Source organism: Belonocnema kinseyi, chromosome 1 (assembly GCF_010883055.1).
Source record: "Belonocnema kinseyi isolate 2016_QV_RU_SX_M_011 chromosome 1, B_treatae_v1, whole genome shotgun sequence".
NCBI lineage: Eukaryota > Metazoa > Arthropoda > Insecta > Hymenoptera > Cynipidae > Belonocnema > Belonocnema kinseyi.
Genome location: NC_046657.1, coordinates 98788639 through 98799754, shown reverse-complemented (window position 1 = coordinate 98799754; position 11116 = coordinate 98788639). Strand labels below are relative to the sequence as shown.

Here is an 11116-nt window from a genome sequence, read left to right as displayed (position 1 = left end):
AACCTGGGTCGGAGCAGTGTTGCGGAACGAACGTGTTATTTACTTAAATAGCACGAGAATTCTGGATCAATCTGAAAAATCTTTATCCCTTCCACACACTACGCCTTTCCCCTGCCGAATGAGTCACGCCTACCCCGAAAGGGAAATGGCTTAATGGTGTAATAATAATAATAATCTCCAACCTAGAGCTGCAAGGCTTTCAGTATTACTTACTATCGGCGAGAAAACTATAGGCATCTGCCTTTGAGGCTTAACAACTTCAGTCAAAAAAAAAATGATAGTGCAAGAAAAAGCAGTCATATGAAAGCTAAAAGTGTTCTACGTAAATGAGCTTGAAGACTTTTATGGAAAAAAATTGGTGCTTATCACACTGAAAAATGTAAAAAAAGTAAGGATTTTCGGGTACATTTAAGAACAGTCAAGTTTAGAGCATTATTTGTTATACAAGGGGCGATGGAAAAAAATTGAAAAAATTCATGGGTATGGCGAAAAGTGTTGTGAACCAGTTGATGTTGAGAAATTTTAAAGATAATAAAAATTGTTGCTTAAAAGTACAAAATTGTGCAACTATATTATCTTCTGTTCTAATCACTATATTTCTAGACATTTTTTTTTTTTTTAAACAAGTGACAGAAAGCAGGGGGGCCGTCTTTTTTTACTGCCGACCGATGGTCCCTTTCTTCGACCCGTGGCCAGGTGCCATCCAAGCATTCAGAACCAGGGGTCGAAGAATAGCACCAGCGGTCAGCAGTAAAACAAAAAAGCCCCCCCCCCCTGCTTTCTGTCACTTGTATATGGATGGCCCCTTATATAAAAGTATTGACTACCCACCCATTAAACTAGTCATTCGAAATATCACCATCGCGTTCCCGGAAGACTCAGTTCTCTCCGAACTAAAAGAGGAAGGTTTCAAAATCACGTCGGTTGCTCGAATGAGGCGCCGGCATCCTAAAAATGCCTTACCAATGCTTCTGGTAATGTTGACGAATACCCCTCAAGGAAAAGAGCTTCTCAATCTGAAGTCTATTGCTTTTATAAAAATAAAGGTCGAGCCCTACGTAAAACCTAAGCAAACCTCCCAGTGCTTTAAGTGCCAAAGGTTCCACCATGTATCTGATGTGTGTCACGCCACTCCACGCTGTGTGAAGTGCGGTGGCGCGCTTCAGAGTTCTACATGGAAGAAGAATCCTGAATCGCCGTCTACTTGCGCGAACTGTACAGAAGACCACCCCGCTAATTACAGAGGTTGTCCTGCCTTTAAAACAGCTTCCAGGAAACCCATAAATAATCAATAAAAAACTAATAATCCGCCTAAAGAAACGGTACCTAATAAACCATCTGCTCAGACCGCTCAAAAAGATTATTATATATGTGAATACACCCCACAAGTCATTGCCCAGCCACAGCAAAAATTAAAACTTTACAAGATTTTTATCTACGCCGCATCTACTTCAGAAGTGCACGCGGTCAGACCGCAAACTGTGCAACCATCTAAAATAACGGGAATTACTAGCACTCGCACTAAACCACCTATCGCCAAAAAAATTCCAGGCCAACAAAATAAAATTACTTCAACTATTGTCCCCGTTAAAAATACTCCCTCTCAGCATATCAACGTAAATCTTGTAAATCTACTAAAAAGAGCTATAACTTTAATCTCCGATATTATGGGAGGAAAAATTAACATTACCGAAGCTATAAATTCAACCGCAGAGATTATAAGTAATATATGTACTATCACTTGCTATCGAAAATGGCCACCTTCAATAATAACACTTAAAAAATAATTTTTTGGAATGCTCAAGGTATTCTTAAAAAAGACGTGAATTAGCCGCATACCTCTACAAAAATAACATCACCATTTGCTTGCTCAGTGAAACTTTACTACGCGAATACATACGCATTAATCTAGTGCGTGGTTACAAATTATTGAAATAACACGATTAGAGGTACTGTGATCTTAATTCAAGAAAATATTGATCACCATGAACTAATAATTCCTGAACTTGAAGCCCTCGAAGCTACTGCCATACAAATAAAAATTGCACCCTCGATAATTGCTGCAGGTGACCTAAATACTAAACACTTAACCTGGAATAGCAGAACAACTCACAAAATCGGTAAACAATTATTTGAATTTATGAATCATACGAATCTCTCAATCTCAGCACCAGACTCGCATACTTTTTTTCCCTCACAACACCAAACATAAATCTGACCTGATTGATTTTGCAATTTCCAAAAATAACTTTTGTAACCACGAAATTTTCACTATTGATGAGCTTGACTCTAATCATCGTCCAGTCCTTCTAAGCTTTTTCACCAACTGTGAAAAAGCCCCTGTCGCGCCTCGCTATAATTTTGCAAAAGCAAATTGGCAAGCATTTAACATGACCCTTGAAACAAATGTTAACTTTGAACCTTCAGTGACAAACATTTTCCACATTGACGACGCTATTACCAATCTCACCGCTACCATAAAAACTGCCATTCACAGTTCAGCTCCTCAAACTACCATTAACAAATACGATCTACCTATCAGTCCTTAGACTGAAGACCTTATCCATACTCGCAATAAACTCTGCCGTACACGCCAAAAAACTAAAAGCTGTATCCTTAAGAACATTATTAGTCACCTTCGGAAAACTTTAGCAATTAAAGTTCAAGAGCACAGATGCAAAACCTGGAACAAAGAAGTCGGTAAACTTCAAACTAAAGGAAACTCTATTTATCGTATGACTAAAGCCCTAACGAAGCCCCCATCTAACATTCCCCCTCTCAAAAATCCAGATCAAACGTTTGTGCTCTCTCCCGCCGATAAAGCAAATCTCCTAGCGGCAAATTATGAAAGTAACTTCGCTCCACCCCTGTGAATCCATCTGGAACATTGTGCTTTCATTGCAAAAATTTGAGAATGGTCCAGAATATTTTTTATATGCCAGGAATATTGCAGATTCGAACAATCACAAAAATGTAGTGTAACATTTGAGTAACAGTTATGTAATAGTTTCGTAACTTTTTATGATTAATAAACGAAAAGTAATTTAAGTTTGGAGTGACATTAATCTAAGTGTTATAAAAGTATATCCTTTAATTTAAGTATGTTTTGCCACTAATTTACAGGTAGCGTAACTGTTATCTAACAACGGTATAACTGTTAAATAATTATAGTAAAACAGACTTAGTTAATTCTTACCATATGCCAGCAGTTCAGTGATTCCATTTCCTAATATAAAATAGTAAGAAATTACTGTATAAACAGTATCCGCTGCTGAAGCATTTTGAAATTCAGCGAAAGATGCCAATGTCAGCAGTAGAGCTATGTGTGTTACATATGTACCGAATGAGCGAGCAAGATTCTGTAGGAGATTTTGTTTCTTGATACTTCTAATTTCTTTTCTGTAATAAAAAAATAACTTTTTCTCTTCTATCCCTTTCTTTATTTTTGGGGTTTTTATTATGCCTTTTTCTTTTTAGTTTAAATGAAAGTATTGGCATATTGCGCTTATCCAGATTCGGTCGTTGTTAGTTCTTATAGTTTAATTTTTCTTTAATTTCAAAGAATTTCGTACTTGGAGTTTGGCTTTCTTTGCTATGGAGAAACTTGACATTTATTTTGAACAAAATGTAATATCTTCATAATAATATTAATATGTAATATTAACAGAATTTTTGTATAAATCTAAATGTACCGTACAAATTGAATACAGCAAATCATATAACTTACTTATGATATGAAAGTTATATTAATTTTTCTGATATAAAAGAGTCACATAATTAAAACCCATAAATACTGTAAATTTTCTATAAAATGGTTGCATAAATATTTCAGTAGTTTCTCGGATTGTATAGAATGAGTGTCCAGAATTGGGCATGTTATAATATAATATGTAGCATTGTTCTCTAAATCTGAATCAGTGAAATTTCACGGATTATCAGTGAAATATCACTGATTCAAATAGCTAGAAATGGGTGACTGATAATCAGTGAAAGGTTACTTTTTGAATCAGTGAAATAACTACTTTTGAGGTTGGCAGCACTGCACCATGTCAATATAGCAATCATAATCAAATAATATTTTAGTACATTCAATCGAAGAATCATGGTAAAAACTTAAAACCCATAAATATGATGAAATATTAAAAACGGTGAAAAGTTCCGATGATTTTAAATGACAAACAACCTCACAAATTACTTTAGTTTCAAGATTGGACTGGCATGTACAAACCCTTTAAGTAAGTACTTCCTATACGAGTTGGAGTATATTTATCCCGCAGTTAATTCAGCAGACTTACAGCCCGAAAATTAAGAAAATGTATTTCATTAAAGAATTATTCTGGCTACTTTAGTAAAAGAGTAACAACAACGCTTAACTCAAAAATTTAGAGGTTATGCTTCACAAGATTTATTCTAGTTTTACTGAACTGATTAGTGAATAAGTCCGAAATCACTGATTAATCAGTGAAATGTCTAACGGCTATTTCAATCAGTGAATTTTTAACTGATTCATATTTTGAGAGTGTATTGCATTAAATTAATTGACAAACTTACAATCTGGTCGCTTCGAGAAGCTGTTGAAAGTGATTTTCCCAAGCTGACATTTTTATCAACCGTATTCCATTAAGAATTTCGGTTGTTAGACGAAGCCTCTCTTCGGTGCATTTAGTAGTATGGTCTGATGTGCGAGTAACTGATTTCCACAGGAATCCTGTCCAATAAGTTTGAAAAAGATGATTTATTCTTAAATAAGTCTAATTTTGGTTAGAATCCATACTTTATTTGTTACATACCACTATTATAGGAATGTAATATTAATGAAACTGTTACAAATCTGTAATAAAAATGGAAGAAAACTGTTATGATTCGGAACTGTTATTATGTAACAGTGACAAAATTCTCATGTGACCAATAGTTTAGAGTAATAAAACTGTACATAAAATAAAACATGTAACATTGATTCGAAAATAATATAACCATCACGTAACAATTATCTAACTGTCCTGCAGCAGTAGTTTAACTGTAATTTAACAGAAATGTAACTGTTCATTCATTTACGAGACGCGAGTGATGAGAATATGTCCGCACAGCGGGCAGATTTTTAATACGAGTTTTGTAAGTGAATGCTTAATTTTGGCCAATAGTTTCTTTAAAAATAATTTGACACTAAAGAAACGTTTATATGGCAGCAAAGAAACTATTTTGCAACGATAAAATTACTGTTACGTAAGAGTGACCTACGTTTTTCGCAACAGTAACATGAGTGTTACGTTACCGTAATGAAGCTGTTATTGTGCAACAGTACCAATGCCTTTTAGGCCACATTATCGTGACTGTTATGACACAGTAATTTAACTGATATGTAACAAATGGCCAAACAAATAAAAAGGTCTTATCAACACCTACAAATAAAGTTACCTTGAAGAAATGCAACAAGTAAAAATATTAGGATTCCTCCACTTGCTAATAGAGTTACATTTTGGCACACCATATACGCAACTATAAGTAATTGAATAGGTACTATCCATGCGTAATGTATTTGAAAAACGCTGCAGTTCACACTTTTTATGTCAATATTCATAAGATTATTAATCTGAGGGAGTACATGAATTAAATAAATTATCAAAAATTATTAATGAAATTGAGTTGAAAAATACGGAATTAAATTAATTTAGAATTAATTTTACCTGACCAATAGTGGTTTTATTTTCAAGAAATCTTCTTGACATTCTCAAAACTTTTCTGTATATCAAAGAGGAGCAAGCAGTTTGAATTTTTATTTCAACTAGTCTCAAGCAGTATAAAGAATGATTATCAATGACAGTGTGAATAATAGAGCTGACGAAGTGTGCAGTTGCCCAACATATTCCAGCGCTAGTTGACATCATACTTGTGTGGTCAAAATAGCTCAAAACTTTTCCTAGAATGAAAGGCCGGAACATACTGTAATGTAAGAAAAGTTATGTCAATTAATTTTTACTCTACTTTATTAATTTTTAATCAAATTGATTAACTTCTTTTACTTTATCACCAATTCATTAATTCCTTGGAAAAACCCAACTACCACCACTTCCGTTCCAAAACATTTTATAAGTGCTCTTAACAAAGAGGGTCGGAAGTTATCGTTTTTCTTGCTCTTCTGGGTTTCTTTATGCCAGGAGTTTTCAAGCTTGTTGCCCAATAAGCGGCTAGAGTGGTTTCTGAGAGGAACAATGAGGTCTTTTTCTGTAAAATCCCTGTAATAGCCTAAGAGGAAAGTTTTCCAGGCCCAACTGTTGAAACGAAAATTATACTTTACTTTTAGATATTAATAAACTATATATTATTATTTATTAAACTTTCTATTTATTGCCTAATTATTTTTTTCCAAGATTTCAATAAATATACTTACGAAAAGGTTAAAATCGAGAAGAAATTAGCATTCTGTCGAGGATTTTCCACAGTATGATTTTCATTCCTATCCATTTTAGTTGATAAGGATTGAAAAATTCTATTTTATATGTTTTATTTTCCACTAAAGTTTCTTTAGTTTAAATGCATTTCTTATCTGCATTTGTGCATCAGACGTAAATGTATGTACGTTTAATCATACTGATATGCAAGAAAATTCCAGTTTGTAAATTAGCGGCCTACGAACTACAAGCTTGGCGCAAATTAAAAGGTAGCTTTTCTAATATTCAAGTTAAAAATCCTAAATTCTCTTTATTATTTTATTCTAATGCAATTAATTTCATCTGAATTAAAATAAATTTACAAAAATGCTGTAAATTCATTACAATCCTCTAAAATACCAATTGACTTTATATACCTTCAATTGTATGGAGACCCATTCAAGTAAGTTTGATTTATTTGAAACAGATATTTTAAGGTTATAGAAATGTTATGTTACTGGTATATTATAGCAATTAAACTGATATTTAGCAATAATAACACGGTAATTAAACTACTCTCTAGATCCGAATTATTAGAAGTTTTACTAATGCAATTAGTAGCATTGTTTGTAACTGCTAAATTAGTAATTTTATCACTTTCTACTGAATCAAATAGTAAGTCTTATTTTACTGAATAAATTAGTAAGGATATTCTACTAATTTGCATAGTGGTAACTAATTTAATAATTCAATATGTAGTAATGAATTGCCAGGAAAACACAATTTAATAATTTTTAAAATACTTTTCTCGTTTTTGAGTTTCAATTAGTTCCAATATTTAATGTTATATAATTAATGATTTTATATGAGCCGCACAATATTTAAAATTCGAACCGTAAAGTCTATTTCTATTTTCAAAACAAAACACAGCAGTGCCCTTTGAAATGTAATTCAGTGTCCCATTGCCTTAAGACATCATTAAGGAGTTAGGTAAGTATAAATTCAAATTGATACTTCATATTCAGCATATGTCTGAATATGTCTGCTATATATCCGTAATCTAACAGATTTTAGATTATTTAAGTTGTAGAATCGCAAAACACCCGTTTTTATCCAGCATTTGTCCGTCAATTAAAATAAGAGTTTTTTTAACTATGAACTCGGAATGTGTCTGAATATGTCTGGTATACACTGTTAGAAATGTTCGGAAAATTCCGACACATTTAAGATACTAAGGTAACTGAAATTTACGAAATTAGGTTGCTTCTCGAGCGCGTGTGGCTAGCAGACGAAGCATGGGGGTTCATTATTGGTGACAATTGGCGTTTTCGAAAGATTTCTTATGACTCGTTACGCGAGGGGGGCATTTTATTCTTGAACATCATTTTTCAGAACATCACACGCTGAAAAGACGTGGTGAGTAAAAACGAACCTGGCTAACAAAAATTTTTTTAAAGTCAGGGAATTTTATTGGTTAGGGAAAATGTCAAGTAGAATAAATTTGAAATTTTTTCAATTTTAATTTGAAATTATTTTATTTCGTTTATCAAAGATTCAAGGTTGAAAATGTTACAAGTTTACTATTTTTCTTTTTAAATATTAATATGGCCAGGGGAAAAAAAATTGGTCATTGCGAAATTAGAGAAAATTAAAAATAAAGTTTGTTTGTCTTGTTAGTGATTTGTTTGGCTTGTATATACATTTTTTTAGTGCGTTTTTCCACAATATTACCTTTTTAATTATAAATTTTATTAATTGTTTGAAAATTCATCAGTTTTGTTGAAAAGACATCATTTCTGGTTGAAAATTGTATTTTTGTATTAAAAATTCAACTAGTTTCATAGAAAATAGACTTATTTTTTTTAATCTCATATTTCAATGCTAAAAGGTTAAACAAAAAACTTTTTTGTTGTTGAAAATTCAACTATTTTTCAAAATTTTGTTTTTCTATTTTAAAAATTCATCTATTTTATTAGAAATTGCATCTTTCTTCGATAAAAGTGCAATGGTTTGGTTTGAAATTCAAGAATTTTGTAATAAAGTATTTTTTCTTCTTTGTTAAAATTTCAACTGTTTTGTTGAAAATTCATATTTTTGGGTGGAAAAAGCAACTATTCTCATAAACAATTCTTTTTTTAAATTTAAAACTTATATTTTTATGCCAAAAAGAGAAATTGAAATTTTTTAAAAATCAAAATTCAACTATTTTTTTATTATTTGCCTTTGATTTAAGAATTCATTTATTTTAGTAGACTTGGATTAAAATGCAACTGTTTTTATAAAAATTCAATCGTTTTTTTTTACAAAAAGTTGCCCTTTTCTATTAAAATTTCAACTGTTTCGTAGAAACATCGTATTTTTGGGTTAAAAATTCAAGTATAATTTTCGTGGAAAATTTACTTCTCGCTGAAAACTTATATTTTGATGTGAAAATGTCAAAATAAAGTCTTTTTCGGATGAAACTTCAATTTTTTTTTTAAATTTGTATTTTTAATTAAAAAATTCATCTGTTTTAGTCGACATTTCATCTTTCTGTGGATAAGAATTCTACTTTTTGCTTGAAAGTTAACATTTTCTCTGTTTGAGGATACAACTTTTTTGTTGAAAATTTTGGTTGAACCATTTTTTTAAGAAATCATTTTTTCAGACAGCATTCGTATTTTAGTTGAAAATGTGTTTCTTTGGTTCAAGGTTTAGCTATTTTGCTAAAAATTAATTTTTTTGTTAAAAATTCATATTTTCTGGTTAAAAATTCAATTGTTTACGATAATATTACATACGAATGTTACCTATAAAAAATTATATAACATTTTGTATACATTTTGTGAGTAATTTTAAACATGTAATGTATAGAGACATAATTGCTTGCTTCATTAATTTTAATATAAATTTGTGGTATATATTTGTCTTAAAATTAAAAACTAAAGTAAGACTTTATACGAACGAAGTTTAAATGTAAATAACTATGTTATATAATATACTCAATATATTAAATGTCAAAAATTTCTTATCTTAAAATATGGGCTTTGATTGTGTATTTAATACAATGAATGTACATATAACATGGATACATAAGAACAGGTTAGTCTTAACTTCAGTTATATTTTCTTCCTATTTATATTCTTAGGAAAAATATAAACTTCGTGTTTTATATTGAAACAAGGAACCAACACAAATTTTTTAACCTCTAGGAATTTTCATTTGCAGTAACTGAAAATATCCTAAACTTCAACATAATTTTGTAATACATGTGACTGGAGTTTCATGCAGTTACCGTTGCTGAAATTTCTGTTACAGTTTCGGAAAATTTAGAAAAGGGTTTGCATAAAGCTTTAGTGACGCGTCTCTGAAAGTTCCTACAAAAATTTCTAACAGTGCATATGCGCTATCTGGAAGATCTCAAATTGTTTAACAAAAAGAATCGTAATCTGCCCGTTTTTATCGTGAATTTTTCCATCAATTCAAAGCATAATCTACTTTTCTCACTGAAACGTTTTACAATCGATAATAAAATATAATAGCAATTCGAAATGCTATTGGCACTTCTATTACGAATGACTATTAATCATTGACTACTGACTATGGGACAGCGATCTATAGACTATTAAAAGTACAATCTCTAGATATTACGGAATAATATCTTGGATTATCAAACTTTATAATCTGAGATGATAAAATCAATCATTCAAGATTTTTGATCTAATATCTATATTATAATCTTGGTCCCTTCTATAACGTTAAATATATATATATATAATTTTTTAAACACGCCGTAAGTAGGAAAAGTGGGTATCACAAGGCTAGACAATCGAAAATGAAGGAGGGTAAGGTTCTGTACTTGAACAAATGACAGTTATGTGAAATGAAAAGAAACGTAAACTTATTCATTTTCTAAATCTAAATAAGGTATCATGTAGCACTAATAATCACTTTATAACTTGATTATTACTTTTTTTTCGATGCGAGCGGATACCTATGACACGCGCCACGCCGCGACGTACCATCTGAGACTAAACGGAACAGACGCCTGGATATTTACAAATCGTAGATGTTACAATTTAATGTCTCCAGATTATAGGAATTCAACATCTAGAGATTATATTTGGTAACATCTTCATTCTTCAGAAAAATATTATAGATTATACGCGTTAATATACTTTTCTATACGGTGTATTACTCTTTAGTTCTATTATCCAGTTCGTATAATCCACTTTTCTCATATAAATTTATATGTAGAATGCCAAAATTAAAATATTTTTGGCTCACTTTTTAATAATATCGTTTCTTTTTGGTTTATTTTGAAGCGCTTGAAATGTGTTATAAAATAATTTTTTAGCACATTAGAATTTTATTACTACACGGAGAGAACTGGTAGAGTATATGCTACTATTCACGTTTAGTAAGCTGATTTATAGTAATAGTAACTACTCGTTGATTCAAGAACACTAAACAGCGTTGTGTTGATTCTACTGAACAGAAGAGTACGAAGGCTGACTATCTGTTCAGTAAAATCGACTGTATAGCCCTCTGACGGTCCTTAGTTGTAAGTATAAAGTTAACCTCTCTGATCCGCTGGACGGCGCCGATCGCGTAAGAATCCATTCCTAGTTTTTCAAGCTGCTGACAACTAGTCTCGATAGGTAAATTGGTTAGGGTCCTTGATTAGCGTGCGATAGGTTATGCGTTCGAATCCCCCTCGTTGCGTGCGAAATTTTAATTGTTAATAAAGTGTTAAAAATACGATTTAC

At 31.5% G+C, this 11116-nt stretch overlaps 3 protein-coding genes across 4 annotated transcripts in view; 1 reads left to right on the top strand and 2 right to left on the bottom strand.

The window, feature by feature from the left end:
- The window catches only part of LOC117179045 (probable multidrug resistance-associated protein lethal(2)03659), a 21410-nt gene extending 16710 nt beyond the window's left edge, over nucleotides 1-4700 (bottom strand). The window contains exons 1-2 of the mRNA XM_033370670.1: nucleotides 4552-4700; nucleotides 3197-3399 (exon numbers count right to left, since the gene is read on the bottom strand). Coding sequence (XP_033226561.1) covers nucleotides 3197-3399; nucleotides 4552-4601 — 253 coding nt within the window. The 5' untranslated portion in view covers nucleotides 4602-4700. The remainder of the gene's footprint in view (nucleotides 1-3196; nucleotides 3400-4551) is intronic.
- An 82-nt stretch (nucleotides 4701-4782) lies between these two features.
- On the bottom strand, nucleotides 4783-6467 carry LOC117179035 (probable multidrug resistance-associated protein lethal(2)03659). The gene is made up of 5 exons (XM_033370662.1): nucleotides 6389-6467; nucleotides 6021-6269; nucleotides 5685-5940; nucleotides 5416-5590; nucleotides 4783-4831 (listed from the first exon to the last, which is right to left on the bottom strand). Exons 1-5 carry the CDS (start codon nucleotides 6460-6462, stop codon nucleotides 4824-4826), a joined length of 762 nt encoding a protein of 253 aa, XP_033226553.1. The 5' UTR covers nucleotides 6463-6467; the 3' UTR covers nucleotides 4783-4823.
- A 137-nt stretch (nucleotides 6468-6604) lies between these two features.
- The window catches only part of LOC117167351 (probable multidrug resistance-associated protein lethal(2)03659), a 199681-nt gene continuing 195169 nt past the window's right edge, over nucleotides 6605-11116 (top strand). Inside the window, exon 1 of one of the 2 annotated variants that reach the window (XM_033352230.1) lies at nucleotides 6605-6658. The gene's annotated coding sequence lies outside the window, so the exon portion shown is untranslated. Of the gene's footprint in view, nucleotides 6659-6808; nucleotides 6832-11116 lie in introns of those variants that run through there. The other variant, XM_033352223.1, reaches the window with a different exon arrangement.